General features: G+C 39.9%; 1 protein-coding gene across 1 annotated transcript; it reads right to left on the reverse strand.

Annotated features, from left to right (window-relative positions):
- Positions 1 to 11,136: 11,136 nt before the first annotated feature.
- On the reverse strand, positions 11,137 to 19,551 carry LOC117303949 (zinc finger MIZ domain-containing protein 1-like). The gene is made up of 4 exons (XM_033788416.1): positions 19,455 to 19,551; positions 14,291 to 14,404; positions 11,336 to 11,445; positions 11,137 to 11,236 (listed from the first exon to the last, which is right to left on the reverse strand). Exons 1-4 carry the CDS (start codon positions 19,524 to 19,526, stop codon positions 11,137 to 11,139), a joined length of 396 nt encoding a protein of 131 aa, XP_033644307.1. The 5' UTR covers positions 19,527 to 19,551.
- Between the last annotated feature and the right edge of the window lie 223 nt (positions 19,552 to 19,774).

Below are 19,774 nucleotides of genomic sequence, written 5' to 3' on the forward strand. Positions count from 1 at the left end.
TGTACGCGTGTAGACGCGCATCTGGTTTGACCTACAAGATGGCGACTTTCAGAGCAAAAAAGGGGTTATTCAATACAGTCTAGTGCTAAGACTTCTTGCATGGATGCTATTTTTATGCTATAATCCAGACAGACCAGGCGAGACAAATATTCGGTCCCTATTAATAAAGGCAATTGTTTCTCAACAGACTTAATTAGTTATTTCTTCTAAAATTATTTTAGGAAACAAAATGTGGTTTTTTTTTGTGTTGAGAGAGGGTGCGTTGTCTAGAAATGTAAGGCTTTGTGCCATAAAATCGTCTGTATTTGTCAATGAAAGCAATCATTGCTCAACAGACTTAGTTTATAATGTCTTCTTAAAATACTTTTGAGAAAACAAAGTAGGTTTTTCTGTGGTGAGATAGTGTACTTTGTCTTTAGAAATTTAAGACTTCTGGCCATGCATGCTATTTTTATGCTAAAATCCAGACGGACAAGGCAATTGGAACAGGCAAATATTCTGTCTTTGTTAATGAGAGCAATTATTTCTCAACAGACTAAATGCTTCTTAAATACTTTTGAGAAACGGAGTGGGTTTTTTGTGTTAAGAGAGGTGGCTTTGTCTAGAAATAAAAGACTTCTCGCTATAATCCAGACGGACCAGATTACTGGAACAGACAACTACTCTGTCCCTGTTAATGACCACAGTTGTTTCTTGACAGTCTTAATTAATAACTATTTCTCTGTACAAATTGTACAAATGGTTTTGAGAAACAAACTGTTTTTGTGATAGAGAGAGAGATAGGGGGGGGGCAATCGTTTGATATCCTATTATGAATAATTGACGATTCGCAGGGAACCGGTTAGCATGCTTGGAGAAATCTGCATGCATGAGTACCGGTTGAGGCATCATAACATCGTATGGGAGTATTGGGTTACATCATCGCGGGGCGATCCCGAGGAGAGCCACAGACGACGACAAAGACAAAATCATAGACAAATAAGGAAAAGGTGTCACAATATTAAAGGAATGGTACATCGTCAATTAAAAGACTTGGAAATTCATCAAGTCTTGAAAAAAACATCCATGATGTAAAATTAATTTCAAATTCTTAATCACTCTGAGATATATTGCTCTTTCGTTTACTCTCATCCTAAAAAAAAAAAAAAAAATGGAACATCCCGATTGAACTGCCCAAGTCATGCGTGTATTAAAACAAAATTGAACCGCTTTGGTCAAGGCAAAGTACATTGCTGGACAAGATGGAAATAAACTCCAATTTCATAGAGCCCCTATTAGCACAAAAAGTAGCTAAGCACAACAAAATTAAGGTTACCAACCAAACTACTATGTGACATGAACAGTTTGTGACTGGTGTCCTGCTCATTTCTGCTTAGCAGACAATTGTTAAGCAATATTTTCTGCTTAATAAGCTCAATGAAATGAGCGATGTTCCCGATGTTACAATACGTGTGAGACTTGCACAGGCTGTACAGCTGTATTTGAACACAAAGCACTTTTATATCAAGGTTCCATACAAGTTGGTTTAATAGTTTAATAGTTAGGGGGGTTGAACTCCTTCTTCAAACAATAAAAAATACCACCTTTAAAGGCCCTAGACACCTTTGGTAATTGTCAAAGACCAGTATTCTCACTTGGTGTATCCCAACATATGCTTTGAATAACAAATCGGTGAACATTTTGACTCAATTTGTCATCGTAGTTGCAAGAGAATAATGAGGAAGAGAAAAAATACCCTTGTTGCACAAATTTGTGTGCTTTCAGATGCCTGATAAAACACCTGAAATCTTTCAATATTTGAGTGAGAAATTACCTCTTTTCTCAAAACTACATGACTGCAGAGGGAGCCGTTTCTCACAATGTCTTATACTATCAACAGCTCTCCATTTGATCGTTAACCAAGTAAGTTTTTAAGCTAACAATTATTTTTTGAGTAATTACCAATAGTGTCCAGAGGCCTGAAGTCTTTTAATATTTGAGTGAGAACAAACCTCTTTCTCGAGAACTATGTTACTTCACCGGGAGTCGTTTCCCACAATGTTTTATACTATCAACAGCTCTCCATTGCTTGTTACCAAGTTAGTTTTTAAGCTAACAATTATTTTGAGTAATTACCAATAGTGTCCAGTACCTTTAAGAGTTCCATTGCCCTCGATTGCGATGGCCATAGCAATCGAGGGCCATCCTAGTGTATAATCAGTTAGGGTGAATGAATAATAAAGTTACTTTAACGATGGATCTGTTTAGATTGTCCATTACCTTGAACAGTGAGAAAATTACAGAAAAATATTCAAGACGTAAGTTTACCATTACCCCCAAAGGAGACATTGTTGAGTGACAAACCAGCTAGTGTCAGCGGCGGGATAAAATTTTGGGTCATTCCTCAGGGTTTGTTTAAATACAAGCCCACAAAAGGTCATCCCAAACTGTAATGGTATTTATCTGTTAATCAATATATTTGTAAACCTCCTTCATTTTTTTTTTTTTTTTTTTTTCAATATTGGTTTGGACAATGACATTTATTTAATTTTCAAGTTTTGGGGTAAGCTTTGAAATATTTTTTTGGCCGAACAATTTTTTAATTTAGCAACAAAGCTCTACCAACTGATCCATGTAGCCCTATGTTGGCATACCTCCCTATTTTGTTGATATCTTTATTCAAAATAATCAGATTTTAAAGGCAGTGGACACTATTGGTAATTACTCAAAATAATTATTAGCATAAAACCTTTCTTGGTAACGAGTAATGGGGAGATGTTGGTAGTATAAAACATTGTGAGAAACAGCTCCCTCTGAAGTAATGTAGTTTACGAGAAAGAAGTATTTTTCCACGAATTTGATTCCGAGACCTCAGATTTAGAATTTGAGGTCTTGAAATCAAGCATCTGAAAGCACACAACTTTGTGTGACAGAAGTGTTTATTTCTTTCATTTTATCTTGCAACTTCAACGACCGATTGAGCTCAAATTGTCACGGGTTTGTTATTTTATGCATATGTTGCGATACACCAACTGCTAAGGCTAGTCTTTGACAATTACCAATAGTGGCCAGTGTCTTTAACTAAAATTATATCTCTGCGGTTACATATTGAAACTGTGCATGTTTTTTTTTCACTATTTCCTCCTGCAATTACACTGTACAACAAATTAAGCCAACATTTGTACAAGTTTGTTATTTCATATATATGGTCGATCACACAAAACAAGAACACTATAAATGCGACAATTTTGTCAGATCTATAAATCCTGTATACAACCTTTAAAGCCATTGGACCCTTTCGGTACAGAAAAAAAAAAAAGTTCACAGGTTTACAAATAACTTACAGGGTTTACAGAAGGCAATGGTGAAAGACTTCTCTTGAAATATTATTCCATGAAATGCTTTACTTTTTGAGAAAACAGTAAAACAATATCAAGCATTACGGATTTATTTTAAACACATGTCATGACACGGCGAAACGCGCGGATACACGGGTGGGTTTTCCCGTTATGTTCTCCAGACTCCGATGACCGATTGAGCCTAAATTTTCACAGGTTTGTTATTTGATATAGAAGTTGTGATACACGAAGTGTGGGCCTTGGACAATAGTGTTTACCAGGAGGGTCCAATGGCTTTAAGTGACAAAATTTATTCCCCGAGCACCACCAGTTGTACTCACCACTACTAAAGCATGGTTTTGTCTTCCAAGTATGAAGCGACATTTGCAATGCACCGGCTCGGAATAAAAGAAAATTGATTTTGGATGGCCTTACGTGACCCAGTTCCTATTACGTGAACCCATTCAGTCTCAGAAAATTACATTTACTGACCTGTTTACATCATTACATTGTCATGTGATACTATTAGTTCAGTCTTTGAACGTTTTGGATTTTTTAAGTACTTAATTTTTTCTTTCATTTCCATCAAACCTATAGATAGAGCAAATATTTTAGCAAAAAGCTGAATAACACAATATTTTTATCCTGTTTTAAACAAAATTTGCTTCCCCTTAATTATGATGTAAAATGTTGTAATGTTTAAGTTTATTTTCAAGAGATAATTAACATCTCCTATGTAACATCAAACAGGACAACAAGAAAAATTACAAAGGGAATGTTATGAAATTGTACATAATAATGAATATTTTGATTGATTTTCATTGTGTAATGACATTGATTTTTAACTATATAGGTCAGTTTGCACACGAGTATCTTTGTTTCATTATGTTAAAAACCCAGTGCAATACTATCCCTAATACTCATATGTCAGCGCAACTCAGAGCAAGGTGTAGCGTTGTGAATTTTGGGGAATGGGAATTGATTCTTGCATTATCAAGACGACCCTCAACAAGTCTTTCTTACTACCTATTCTGAGCAGGGATCCTAGGCGGATCATAGGCAAGGATCCGAGAAAGGATCCAAGACTGGGTGTTGGGGGGGGATCCTAGGTGGGATCCTAGGCGGGATCCAAGGTGGGATCCTGGGCGGGATCCTAGGTGGGATCCTAGGCGGGATCCAAGGTGGGATCCTAGGCGGGATCCTAGGTGGGATCCTAGGTGGGATCCTAGGTGGGATCCTAGGTGGGATCCTAGGTGGGATCCTAGGTGGGATCCTAGGTGGGATCCTAGGTGGGATCCTAGGTGGGATCCTAGGTGGGATCCTAGGTGGGATCCTAGGTGGGATCCTAGGTGGGATCCTAGGTGGGATCCTGGGCGGGATCCTGGGCGGGATCCTAGGTGGGATCCTAGGCGGGATCCTAGGCGGGATCCTAGGCGGGATCCTAGGTGGGATCCTGGGTGGGATCCTAGGCGGGATCCTAGGCGGGATCCTAGGTGGGATCCTAGGTGGGATCCTAGGTGGGATCCAAGGTGGGATCCTAGGTGGGATCCTAGGTGGGATCCAAGGTGGGATCCTAGGTGGGATCCTAGGTGGGATCCTAGGTGGGATCCAAGGTGGGATCCTAGGTGGGATCCTAGGTGGGATCCTGGGTGGGATCCTAGGTGGGATCCTAGGTGGGATCCTAGGTGGGATCCTAGGCGGGATCCAAGGTGGGATCCTAGGTGGGATCCAAGGTGGGATCCTAGGTGGGATCCTAGGTGGGATCCAAGGTGGGATCCTAGGTGGGATCCAAGGTGGGATCCTAGGTGGGATCCAAGGTGGGATCCTAGGTGGGATCCTAGGTGGGATCCTAGGTGGGATCCTAGGTGGGATCCTAGGTGGGATCCTAGGCGGGATCCTAGGCGGGATCCTAGGCGGGATCCTAGGCGGGATCCTAGGTGGGATCCTAGGTGGGATCCTGGGTGGGATCCTGGGTGGGATCCTAGGTGGGATCCTAGGTGGGATCCTAGGTGGGATCCTAGGTGGGATCCTAGGTGGGATCCTGGGTGGGATCCTGGGTGGGATCCTGGGTGGGATCCTAGGTGGGATCCTAGGTGGGATCCTAGGTGGGATCCTAGGTGGGATCCTAGGTGGGATCCTAGGTGGGATCCTGGGTGGGATCCTGGGTGGGATCCTAGGTGGGATCCTAGGTGGGATCCTAGGTGGGATCCTAGGTGGGATCCTAGGTGGGATCCTAGGTGGGATCCTAGGTGGGATCCAAGGTGGGATCCTAGGTGGGATCCTAGGTGGGATCCTAGGTGGGATCCTAGGTGGGATCCTGGGTGGGATCCTGGGTGGGATCCTAGGTGGGATCCTAGGTGGGATCCTAGGTGGGATCCTAGGCGGGATCCAAGGCGGGATCCTAGGTGGGATCCAAGGTGGGATCCTAGGTGGGATCCTAGGTGGGATCCTAGGTGGGATCCTAGGTGGGATCCTAGGTGGGATCCAAGGTGGGATCCAAGGTGGGATCCTAGGTGGGATCCAAGGTGGGATCCTGGGTGGGATCCTGGGTGGGATCCTAGGTGGGATCCTAGGTGGGATCCTAGGTGGGATCCTAGGTGGGATCCTAGGTGGGATCCAAGGTGGGATCCTAGGTGGGATCCTAGGTGGGATCCTAGGTGGGATCCTAGGTGGGATCCTAGGTGGGATCCTAGGTGGGATCCAAGGTGGGATCCTGGGTGGGATCCTGGGTGGGATCCTAGGTGGGATCCTAGGTGGGATCCAAGGTGGGATCCAAGGTGGGATCCTAGGTGGGATCCAAGGTGGGATCCTAGGTGGGATCCTGGGTGGGATCCTAGGTGGGATCCTAGGTGGGATCCTAGGTGGGATCCTAGGTGGGATCCTAGGTGGGATCCAAGGTGGGATCCTAGGTGGGATCCTAGGTGGGATCCTAGGTGGGATCCTAGGCGGGATCCAAGGTGGGATCCTAGGTGGGATCCAAGGTGGGATCCTAGGTGGGATCCTAGGTGGGATCCAAGGTGGGATCCTAGGTGGGATCCAAGGTGGGATCCTAGGTGGGATCCTAGGCGGGATCCAAGGTGGGATCCTAGGTGGGATCCAAGGTGGGATCCTAGGTGGGATCCTAGGTGGGATCCAAGGTGGGATCCTAGGTGGGATCCAAGGTGGGATCCTAGGTGGGATCCAAGGTGGGATCCTAGGTGGGATCCTAGGCGGGATCCTAGGTGGGATCCTAGGCGGGATCCTAGGTGGGATCCTAGGTGGGATCCTAGGTGGGATCCTAGGTGGGATCCTAGGTGGGATCCTAGGTGGGATCCAAGGTGGGATCCTAGGTGGGATCCAAGGTGGGATCCTAGGTGGGATCCAAGGCGGGATCCTAGGTGGGATCCTAGGTGGGATCCTAGGTGGGATCCTAGGTGGGATCCTAGGTGGGATCCTAGGTGGGATCCTAGGTGGGATCCTAGGTGGGATCCTAGGTGGGATCCTAGGTGGGATCCTAGGTGGGATCCTAGGTGGGATCCTAGGTGGGATCCTAGGTGGGATCCTAGGTGGGATCCTAGGTGGGATCCTAGGTGGGATCCTAGGCGGGATCCTAGGTGGGATCCTAGGTGGGATCCTAGGCGGGATCCTAGGCACTAGGCAATGATCCTAGGTGAGATCCTAAGCAGGGATCCAAGGAATGAGCAAGCAAACAACACTAAAGGCAGGCAAGCCTTCTGGCTACAGTACCAGCGTGCGTTGCACTGCAACGACAACCACATTTGCCGAACCTCCAAATCATGACAAATTCATTCCAACCTGATCATGTATCTAGGTCTTCAAATGGAGTCGGTTGAGGTGATATGAGGTCCCTTGATGATTGGACGATCGTTGCCCAGGCAAACTGTTAACGACGCTTCACACCTTGCAGGATCCCCCCCCCCCACCATACAAACAAGGAAATTGTCTTAGCAAATGGTCAGTTAGCCTATCAACAAGGCCCTCTTAATTAGATTGTGTGTTACTGTACCTGTGTCATGTATGGAGGGGTGAGTGTCAGGGCGTGCGTATATGGGTGATTGTTACCTCAGATGTAGTGGATATGCTGTACAAGTGGTTTGGGTAGTCATCGACCTAGTTATCACCCTAGTTATCAATCAAGTTATCAATCTAGTTATCAATCTAGCTAGTTATCAACCTAGTTTAGTTATCAACCTTCCTACCAGTCTAACTATCAAACTAGTTATCATACTAGTTTAATGATCAACCTAGTTGTCACTCTAATTATCAACCTTGTATTCAATCTAGTTTATGAGTTAACCACAAATGATGGAAATAATGTGTCATATTCTAGATCAGTGATACTTACTTTCATTAAAACATAAATTCAATTCGGACCGCAACAAAAGAAAAAAGATAAATCATTTGGTTGTGGTTTCCATTGCAGAAAATTACTCAAATAAATTAAGTTAAGGATCCAACAAACAATATGATGCTTTAAAGAATGGGAAATGTGAAAAATTAACACAATGATGACTGTGGATTTCTCCATAATTAAAAAGGGAAACTTGCTTACAACGTCAAGACAGAGGAAATGACATTCGGTATTTTTAATTTGTATGATTTTTTTTCCTAAAAACTGAGGAATCCATAAATATTTCAATCCATAGATTAAAGGGTATTGTACAGAATTGGCGAGGATAAAAAACATTTGTGTTTATGTTTTACGTGATTATGAATGATGAAGTTTACCAATTATGAAGTTAATACTTAACTGCAACATATTCAAGAACTCATCTGGAAACATATAAAACAAACAGCTGATTTAGATTGTTCTAACCAACTATATGGAAGACGTGTTTACAACTGCCGAAAAACTAGATGTTTTTTCCGTTGTTTTTTTCTCCTCCTAACTCATTAACAGAATAAGCCCAAATTTTTACAGGTTTGCTGTGTCAAGTATATGGCTGATCACACGAAACATGAACACTGTGTGATTATTTTGTCAGCTTCATCAATAATACCTTTAAACACTTTGCTGACTTATGACATGGAGGTTCCTTCCTCATTGCCTTTGGCAGTGTAGACCCAACACCAGTGACCCCACCCCTTTATAACACATGGCAATGTAGAAGCATTGAGGTAGTAGAAGCAGGACAAGTTACCCCCCCCCCCAACAACCTCAGTTCAACCTTTCATAAATCTTTAATTGACTCAAGATTTGGTTGCACTGACACAGCTCTAAAGGGAGAAATAATTGATGACATCCATGAAAAGGTTTTAAAGGGTTTTCAATCGAAACTCCAGATTTATAATAACTCCATTTGCTACATGAGTCTGATGCACACACTGGCCCTATGCTGACAACAGAGGGCTCTCTCCATCACCATCACTGAAGTGCCAGATTTCTAAATATAGAATGATTTAAAATCGGCCCCTAGATGTTTTGGGTGACGTACCCAGTATGAAACTTAATTGGTTAGCGATATTTGTTGACTTTAGACAGACTATGAGATTTGGGATATTTTCGATGCACAGTGCCTTGAGTGGTAAACGTCTATCGCTCTGCATTACCAAACGAGGCCTGAGATATACAGAGAATGTTACCTCAACGCCATATGCTACCTGGTACCCTGAAGTCATGAGTCTCTACGTTGGAATGGACCTATTTCTTTAGGCCGGTTACATACACTTACTGCTGAGTTACTGAACCAAATTCATTTCAGATGAAATGTGGCATGGGATTCGATCACACACTTTAAGAAACTGTTTACACCCCCCATTTGAAACAACATAAAAAAGATTATTTCCACGAAGAAGAAAGAAAATATGAATATATTGGTTAATGTAAATATATTGGTTAACATCTTTCAAAGGAACAGACGGAGACCACTGGTGAAATAAAAAATACTTCTCTGAATATGTTTGTGACAAAAACATTTCCTGGAATTTATCGAGTCCGGTTTCCGTTCAATGTTTATAAAATTGTTACAAAACAGGAAAATACTTCTTGTGTGCGTTTAGTTTGTGACGGAGGTGAAATCAGTTCCAGATGGCTTTTGTAGCCGGCTCTCGTTTTGCCAAAGCTTCCTGAAAACATTTTGTTTGTTGCCAATAACAGACACACATTTTTTTTAGGCAAACAACTGTATTAACCCATTTCATGTTCATTTCATCATGTTTCTTTTTACAGATGAGTACTGACAATTGTAAGTTCTAGATGAGGCTTAAAGACACTGAACACTATTGGTATTTGTCAAAGACCAGTCTTCTCACTTGGTGTATCTCAACCTATGCATAAAATAGCAAACCTGTGAAAGTTTGAGCTCAATTGGTCGTCAAAGTTGTGAGATAATAATGGAAGAAAAAAACACCCGTTTCACACAAAGTTGTGTGCTTTCTGATGATGCTTATTTTTCAATTACTTCTTTCTTGTAAACTACGTAATTTCAGAGGGAGCCGTTTCTCACAATGTTTTATACCAACAACAGCTCCCCAATACTGGTTACCAAATAAGTTTTTGTGCTAATAATTATTTTGAGTAATTACCAATAGTGTCCACTGCCTCTAAAGTAAGTTTTTAGTGGAAATAACAAGTTTTGGGAGAAGATTGATTTCAGATTCTGATTTGTTTGTCTGTTTGTTTGGTAAGTTTGTTCATTTGTTTAATACAGTATTTTTTGTTTGATTGTTTGTTTGTTTGCGTGTGTTTGTTGGGGGTGTTTAGAGGATTTCCCTTCAAGGGAACTCTGCAAACTTCCACACAGTGTAATAAACACCAAGCTGGCGACAGCCCATCTCTCTCATACAAACATTGGTTTAACATCTATGATTATGAAATTGCCCAACTCAAGAATTTAAGATTCAGTAACAAGACGATAGTTTGTCCTACAAGCTTTGCTTCCAATTCAATAAGGAGAAGTTCCTTCCCTTTTACGTCAGAGGGGCAACCAGTTAAGTCATAGTTGTTGAAGACAGGGTACAAGACTTGGAATCAGCATGCTGAGGTGTGGAGGAATTCAAACTACCTATTTGTATGCTAACAGTATATCGCCAGCACAGTAAAAACTTATGTGTTGACCTCTACCTATATATGCAAGTCACACAGGGCTAGCTCATACATGTATGTAGAGAGCAATCTTCACTTAGATGCAAATGTGTTTCTCGCTAGCAGCTCAGGGCTAGCCGTGAAACAAGCCGTGAACTTTTCAAAGGGTAACGATGCTTGGAGGGCTAACACAGTGTAAAGAGATTCAGTCCCAAATAGTAAATAGTGTTTCAGATCAGGCGGGGATATTCTGTTGTTTGCATTTTATTACAAAATTGCTCCCAGGGTTGACGGATGGAGTTCAAAATATTCCGATCTTAAAGGTAGGGTCGCTGATTGGTAAATACTCCCCCAAAAAATTATGACTTTCAAAACTTACGAGTTGAGAAAACTATTTTGAGAAAGGACTCCTTTCAAAGTAATATTATTTGGATAACTTGTTCTCCCCCCCCCCCCCAAAAAAAAAAAAAAATGTAAAAGAAAATGGCAGAAATTTATCAAAGTATTGACTTATAATTTGTATAAAAATGGACTTGCAAAATGTGATTTTTAACAAGCCACATAACGGGACCAGCTATGTTCTGGCGTTTTGCTTTTTGCATCAAAGCATGTATGTATTATGGAGTAGAAAATGGTTGTAAAACAATGGAGGTTGTTAGGGGTAAGGGCGGACGGGTTGGTAGAGGTAATTCGCCTTGCCTTCCACCTCTGGAACCCTGGTTCAAATCCCGCATGGGGCACTTTGTCCCTTCTTGAATGCCTCTTTTTTGGGGCGGGGAATAGTTCTCTGGAGTTCTACTCCCAGAAGACCAAAACTTCCTTCGTTGTCCTCTTTCCATTGGGTTCTTGGCTGTATAGTGTAGCGATTAAGTTTCCTTTTGCTGAGAGTTCGTGGCTTTACAACCACCATAATTAATACATGAAACAAATAAATGGTTGTGGTCGGAAGGGGGGAGGAGGGGGGGGGGTGGATATAAAATGGAAGGGTATGAACTTACCTGCTGATTTAGGAGTGAACTTGTCTCTGTGAACGGCACAAACAGCTAGAAGACGATACCCTAGGTCAAAATCATAGCCATTCTGGGCTGCAACTCGGCTGACAATCTGTGGACAGACAAATGAGGTACAGTCAGGTTTGCAAGAAGTCCGATGAGGTTTCGTACCTGCAGTCGATTTCAAGGAACTCTCCTATCTCGAGTTAGGATGAGTGACTCGTCCAAACTAAGAATGGGTTCAATGCGGGTTTGATAGATAGTGGAAGGCAGAGGATTACAGATCAAGGATATGTGTTGAGGGGGAGGAAAGGGGACCAGATACAAAACTGGAAGGATAAGATGCACTTCAAGAGTTGTCTGTGCTTAGCGAGCTTTTGTGTTTTATCTTTAAGAAGAAATAGAAGAGAGAGCTTGCGGCAACTTCAAACACTTGGACCCCAGGTCCATTTTTTTTCTATCTTTAAATCTACCTTGAATTACAAACAGAAGAAAGAGAAAGTTCTCTTTGCAGTTGTACAGAAAGCCAACACTTCTGCAGCCGATTTTCTAGGATTAATCCTAACTCGAGCTAGGACGAGTAACCCGTCCTAACTACGAATGGGTTGAATGCTTCCTACGTATTTGGATACGGGATTCAACTCGTCCTAAGTCCTAAGATTAGGAAGAGTTTAGTGAAATCGACGGCTGATGACTTAACAACATAACTTGAATTTGATGCTCTTAACCACTCAGCCATGACACCCCTTTAACAGCCTAACAATACAGATTCTAAATGACTTACACAAGTTGGCCAGCATATTTCTTTCCGATGTTGCTACTGTCATAACAATAACGAAAAACCAAACCCTCTATTGTTCAAAAGCGCCCAGTGATCGATCAAGATCAAAACAAGAATCACAAACTTTGCTATCATTCAACAGCTAATCAAGTTATGATCAAACCTTTGCCCCCAATAAAAGAACAAAATGATACTTGTGAAAGCTAATTTTGGTTAAAGGAACATGCGGCCTCAGATTGGGCGCTTTGGATTATAAAAGTGTCTTAAAGGCAGTGGACACTATTGGTAATTGTCAAAGACTAGCCTTCGCAGTTGGTGTATCTCAACATATGCATAAAATAACAAACCTGTCAAAATTTGAGCTCAATTGGTCGTCAAGTTGCAAGATAATAATGAAAGAAAAATAACCCTTGTCACACGAAGTTGTGTGCGTTTAGATGGTTGATTTCGAGACCTCAAGTTCTAAATCTGAGGTCTTGAAATCAAATTCATGGAAAATAACTTCTTTCTCGAAAACTATGTCACTTCAGAGGGAGCCGTTTCTCCCAATGTTTTGTACCATCAACCTCTCCCCGTTACTCGTCACCAAGTAAGGTTTTATGCTAATAATTATTTTGACTAATTACCAATAGTGTCCACTGCCTTTAAAGAGTTTGAAATGAAATGAACATGGTCGAAAGATTTTATCAAAGTATAATATCATACAAATTATATATAATTCACACAAATATGCCTTGAAACTGCGTGGCTGTTCTTTGTCTTTGTGAACTAACAAAGTCCGCCATTTTGTGAAGTCAAAAACTTGGATGTACGAAATGACAGACTGTGTTAGTTTACAAAGTAAATGGAAAACTAAATATTTTCGCTACATATTATTTTGCGTGGATTGTTATAGTCTTCTTTTTAAATACCTTTCCACCCATTTTTTATTTTTTGCAACAAAAATGATGACCCCCCCCCCCCCACCCCCCAAAAAAAAAAAATCAAAAAATCAAAGGCAACCTGTCCCTTTAATGACAAACACTTTGTTGATAGCAATACAATTTCTGCTTTTAAGTCAGCCGTCATTTATCAATCAATTTAGTCAATCAAATAAACCATGATAAATTACTCAACCTTTGATAACGAAAACATCTATAGTTTTCTTTTAAATCTTCATTTTCTCTGGTCTGAATTTTTCAACTCAGAAACAACAGAGCTTCAGTCCGGTGCTCTTACTCACTCAACAAGCCACAATTAAAACCTTCATAATTTTGCCAAAACAAAATGGAAACCCCACCTTTAAAGGGTGTATGTACTTTTTGTAGGACACAAAACATGATGTCCACAGATTTACACTAAACTTACACAGTTTGAAGATAATGATAGTAGAAAGCTTCCCTGAAAATATTACATGCTGAGGTGCTGTAGTTTTGGGGAAATTAGTAAAACAATGTCATGAAAATAATTTTAGTCTCATGAGACCAAAATAATTTTAAGCATTTACAAAAATATTTTCATGACATTGTTTTACTCATTTCTCAAAAACTACAGCACCTCAGTAAGTAATATTTGATGGGAAGCTTTCCACTATCATTATCTTCAAACCCTGTAAGTTTAAGGTAAATCTATGGACATTTTGAAAAAGTACACAAATCCTGTAACAGGAAGACTGAAACAGGTAGTCGTTAAACTGAAACCCAGAGTAGAAAAAATCAAAGAAGTTTCCCCTGTCTGAAACTGAACTTCCCCTATCTAAACATATTCACTATATGTGGACAACCGCAACAATAATATATTGTGAGAGGAAGGTGTATAATGTACCCTTCGGAAATAATTTATGCAACTGCGGCAGATGTTTGAACATAAACATTCCTGGTCAAACTGCAAAGAGAACTTTTCTTTTTCTTCTGTAGCTGAAGTTAAATTTGAAACAAAGTTGATCTAAGACAAAATTTCACAAAACTAAGCCTAAAAACTTCAGGCTAGTCCTAAGTTAGAACGAGTAACTCGGCCTGACTCCAATGGTTGTTTTTTGTTTTTTTTTAGATAACGATAACGACACAAAGAAAACGCATTCCATTGGTTGAATGAGCGTGTGGGTATTCTGCGCGGAGCAAAACGACCAATAGAATGCATTTCCTTTACATCATAATCGTTTTCGTTATCGCTGCAGTGGGACCAGCCTTAAGCTTACCGTTAAACATCCGATAAGTCCTGGTTCAAAGGATCGTTGGAAGGCTCGTGGATCTGCACACCATTCCAGAAGTTCTCTCGCTGCTGTCTGAAAAGTGCTTGGATGGGAAAGTTGCTGTAGAGACAAACACAAAAACCAAACGCATTGCCATGAAATACATGAAATCAGAGTTAAAAGTGCGTGGATGGGAAAGTTGCTGTAGAGACGAACACAAAAACCAAAAACATTGGCACAAAATAAATGAAATCAGAGTTTGCCTCAAAATTTGACATGACTTCCAGGATGCTACCTAAAAGGGCATTGGACACTATAAGTTATTACTCAAAATAATTGTAAGCATAAAAGCTTACTTGGTAACGAGCAATGGAGAGCTGTTGATGGTATAACACATTGTGAGAAACTGCTTGAGAGGAAATTGTTTCTCACAATGTTACACATTATCAACAGCTGCAGCGCTTCGTACAAAGTAAGTTCTTTTATGGTAATTTTTTGGAGTAATTACCAAAGGTATACCCTCCCTTTAAACTCATATTTAATTTAAGAAACTTGTAAAAAATAAAGAGGAAATGAAAAAGACATTTAACTTCCCCTTTAAATCACCAGAGGATGCTCAACGCCATAAATGTATTTTTGAAAAGTCTCTACAAAAACAAAAAGATCCGAACTCTCAAGAGGCAAACAAAATAAAAAAAAGTTGACGCTTCTCAAAAGTCAAAGGCTACCCTGTCACAAGAGGGCGCCATACAACGAGCCGCATACGCAATAGATTCCCCCTAATCTAATGGGACAAAACTCCAAGGACATCTACATGGCAATTTTTTCCTCCAGAGACCCGGCCCAGTTTCACAGCAGCTTGGCTCCTTTGGGTTCAAGAGATGGGATAGTGGCAATTCATATTGATTAAACCATAGTGTAGAAGTATAAATATAATATTCAGTGTCAAAATAAATCCTAAAGGTTTTACAACTCTGTGGTTTTATTTTCATCCTACACAATTTCTCTCGATTAAAATATTCATCTGATGAAGGGATTTTTTGAATAAAAATCCCAACAAATTAATTAAATTTCACCTTTTCATTTTTCCTAAGACGACAGAAATAAATTTCAAGTACTCATTAAAGACAGTGGACACTGCTGGTAATTGTCTAAGACTTAAGTCTTCTCACTTGGTGTGTCTCAACATATGCATAAAATAACAAACCTGTGAAAATTTGAGCTCAATCAGTCGTCGAAGTTTTGAGATAATAATGAAAGAAAAAACACCCTTGTCACACGAAGTTGTGTGCTTTCTGATGCTTGATTTCGAGACCTCAAGTTCTAAACTTGAGGTCTCGAAATCAAATTTGTGGAAAATTACTTCTTTCCTTAACAACTATGCCACTTCAGAGGGAGCTCTATTCGCAATCAAGAAAGGTTTTATGGTGATAATTATTTTGAGTAATAACCAATAGTGTCTGCCAATAGGTTGTCTATAATGAGTTGCTACAATTCTTTTTTAACAATCACTAAAATAAGTCAAATCCATTTTCAATCCCATACATAAATAATTTATCATCAGTCCCCGAAGAAAAATTAAAGGGAATCCTAATCATCTGATGAAGCACTCATACTCTTTTCAATGATATCACAACAAATTAAAAAAAATTCACCTTTCACCCTTAAAATTAACCAGCTGGGTCAATTTGTCTTAGATAACGTAAACAGAATTAATTTTCAAGTAGTCATAAGGTCGTACGTAATAAGTAGCATCAGTATCTTTTTAAGCAATCACAAGAAAGACTCTACTAGTATCGAAAGGTCATTAAAAAAAAATTGCATTTATACCATCCGTCCTTTTGGTTGGGAAGTTGTTTGCACCAGCCAATTCTAATTTAATAGATGTTAAATTTGCATCGGGGATAAAGAATATTAATTTTGGTTCTAATTTCTCAATCACTGAGAGTAATGGAATCAATTTTCAATCCCATAAGTTGTCATCATTTTCGCAGAAAACTTAAAGGAAATCCTAACACTCAATCAGTGCTTGACGCGACTTTGCAAGTAAACAAACGTCAGCGACATCAGAAGGCTCTCAACATTAAGCCATTCTCCAATGCAAAGGATGCACATGGTTTCATTTCAATAACTATGAACTGCCGTTCAAGGAAAGTAATTATTCTTATTGTGCCATTACCTTCATTAGTTTTTCATTCACGAGCATTGAAACTCTGAGGCTTCTTCTCTGATCGCAATCAAATACATCAACAGATTTTACATCCCGTTCAGAAGATTATGTTTTCAAACGGACAAATGCAATGACGTACAGTTTTTTTTTTTGGGGGGGGCATTTTGAGGCGGGGGGGGGGGGGGGGGGTTGCAACTGGAATGGAAAAAAAAACGTTGAATAAGAAGGCGGGGATGAGGTTTATTGAAGGAAATTCATTGTATATGTGTACATGAGTGTGTGCGTGTGTGCCATTAATTTCTGGACAAAAGACTTGCAAGGATGGACTAGTATGGATGACGCTGGTAGGAGCACGGGCAGATGACACGGTCGAGCGATGGTAAAAAAAAATTAAAATGTTAATTTATACCGGTTTGGGCATTTGGTTCAGATAAGCCGAGGCCGCAAGTGGATTGGACGTGGCGTGGATCATATTTAATTTATAGTGTGGGCTCTGGGCTCCAGGGGACTGATTCTGTATTCCATCTCCGTACTGCTTGACTTTTTGAGTTGCTTGGATTTTCAAAAGATCACATCGCCGTACTGCGTGTATATTATATGCAATGCGTGGGGGCAATTTGTCCCTGGCCAAATGAATATCAGCAGCTTTGTAAATTTGCATTTAATGGGCTTGCCCTCATTTCATCAGTTGGTTTTTGAGATGTGTTTTTTTTTTCCCCGTTTTTTTTTTTTCTTCTTTTCGCAGGTGCCACAATGAATAGATTAAAATGGACAAACAACAAAATGTGAGAGGCATTTTATCGTATGTAGATCTTTCAATTGTTATTGGTTTTGTTACTGCGTAAGCTTGATGATATGCAATGAACAAATATTAATTGTTGACTGGGATTGCTACACACAATCAGCTTGTGTCTTCGCATTACTCTTAATTAACTCACCCCAGATCTCTTTGAAGTGTCGGATGAAATCAGGTGAATCACAGCTCAAAAGGCAAGACTTCCCAAAATTTGGGACCGTTTCTTTTCTTTTGTTTTTCCCCTTCGCAAAAACAGCTGTGACAGTGGCTTTTTTGATGGCTTAAGCTCCATTAAAGGTTCATTTTGTTTGATCGGTCGAGTTGGTCCATGAAAAGTGTTTGAAATTGTTTAATTTTTTATATTTTATGAAATGCATATATGGTTAGAAAGATGTTTTAAAAGTAGAATATAATGATTCAAATAAACATGCCTCAAAATTGCATGGTTTTCCTTTTACTTTTCAAATTAACACAAGTCAGCCATTTTATGGAGTAAAAAAAATTTACTCCATAATTGGTGTGCCATGTTAGTTTGTTTCGTATAAGGAAAACCATGCAATTTCAAGGCATATTTGTGTGAATTGTTGTGTTCTACTTTTAAAACGTCTTTTAACCATATGCATGTTATAAAAAACCCGATTTCAACCGCTTTTCATCGACCATCGCCCGATCCAAGGCAACATGTCCCTTTAACCACTTTTGGTATCCACCGTTACCTCCTTAAACGTGGATGAATTCTACATTCTTTCGAATAAAAACTGAGACAGACACTGACTCAGCTGCAACTTACACATCTTTCTTTGATTCTATCGTTCTTTATAATTCAGCCATAAACCAAGATACTGTTTGAAAATGTAAATTTATAAAACAGTGCTACCTGAAGTGTTTTTCATTCTTTAAATATTTATTATGGGAATTCTAGAAACAAGATAATTTGCCAAAATATATTCCGTCAATTTAAAGTTGATATTAAAATCAAAGTCATGGTCTCCAACAAATGAAAATAATTTTGTTAAAAAGCACACATAATCAAAACCATAAAAGAATAATAAACTTTGACCTTTTCATGACCTTTACCCTTTAGTCTTAGCAACTAATCCGCTTTGTAGGGAAGAGCCATTCACAGAATCAAGCACCAAAAGTAAGACTACAAAAGCCAGACTTAAAAACACGTAGCTTTTTCAGCTTGAACAGTATTCTAATGATGTGCCAATTACTACTGCCCTCAGGCAAAATTGGATCGTCACCGAAAAAAATAAAAATCAATTTCTGAGGGGGGAACTTTTGAACGTTGGGAGAGAAACACATGAGTCAGGACATAAATGGTATGAATTTCACAGCCGAGTGGATAATTTATCTACGGACCCGCTATATACAATGTACAGTAATGTGATTAGGTTTTGACGTCCAATTAAAGCCAGCCAGGTGGTTTTAAGTTGGTCTGACAGCAACGAACATAATTTGGTAACAGTTTTGGGGACAATGCGAGCAGCAGAAGGGGCGGTAGGTGCGGGAGTAGCGGAACAGAAGGTTTGTAGTTATTGGTATGATTTTAAGGGTTATAATTGGGGTTATCCCTCTGCTGCCACCGCTTCCCACCAAGGTTTCAGCCAGGATTTGGTGAAAGGGTGTCCAAATTTGCTGGGGGAAACAAAAACTGGGAGTCCAAACTGACCAATTACAATACATTTACATCAGGCCTGATACTTCATGGAGGCAACGAAGGCGATTGCCTCCATGCCCATTGCCTTGGTGCCCTTGAAATGCTGCAGTACAATTTCCTCATCCCTTTACCAAGGAGAAAATGCCTTGGTGCCCTTGCCCTTTCAAAAACGAAGCAGACAAAGCATACAAGTAGCACAGAAAGTATCCAAATTTAGAACATGGTGTCCGAAAGAAACCCAGACGCCTCTCAAGGGTTGTATCCTTAACTTGAGGGTGTGATCCCTGGATAAACGGTGGTTGTCATAAGCTGAATGGCTTCATCAATTTAGTCTTTTTTTCAAAACCAAAATCAATTATTATATGACACACTTCCAGCAGGCTGCGTTTGAGAAAATTTATTCATTTAAGGAAGGCCATATTATGCAAACACTTAATTATCTGACCAACTGACTTGATTAATTTATTGAGATTTATTCATTGACAATTTTCTATTGATTGATGACCTTAAACACGGCTAGATAATTTATTCATGACCTCACCTGCTTTATGCAAATCAAACGTTCAGTAGTCTGTTGAATGTGTCTGTCCATGGACGGCTCTGCTGTCATCATCTTGTTTCCCTCATTGGATCACTGAAATCAAATCAATGAATATGCAAATTAAATGAATATGCAAATTAATCAAATTAGTCATCTACCTTCTTGTCTGCAATTACAGATAAAGAACTTAAATTTTGAAACAATTATTTCTTCTTAAAGGCAGTGGACAAAATAATTATTAGCACTTGGTATCAAGTAGAGAGAGGTTGATAGTATAAAACATTGTGAGTAATGGCTCCCTCTCAAGTGGAGTAGTTTTC

This window comes from Asterias rubens, chromosome 20, assembly GCF_902459465.1.
Source record: "Asterias rubens chromosome 20, eAstRub1.3, whole genome shotgun sequence".
Lineage (NCBI taxonomy): Eukaryota > Metazoa > Echinodermata > Asteroidea > Forcipulatida > Asteriidae > Asterias > Asterias rubens.

Coding starts and splice junctions, on each gene's coding strand:
- LOC117303949 (XM_033788416.1), bottom strand. CDS start 19,526: ATGATGACAGCAGAGCCGTCCATGGACAGACACATTCAACAGACTACT. Junction 14,405..19,454: donor GTTTGATTTGCATAAAGCAG/GTGAGGTCATGA, acceptor TTGTCTCTACAG/CAACTTTCCCATCCAAGCAC. Junction 11,446..14,290: donor GACTTATCGGATGTTTAACG/GTAAGCTTAAGG, acceptor GTCTGTCCACAG/ATTGTCAGCCGAGTTGCAGC.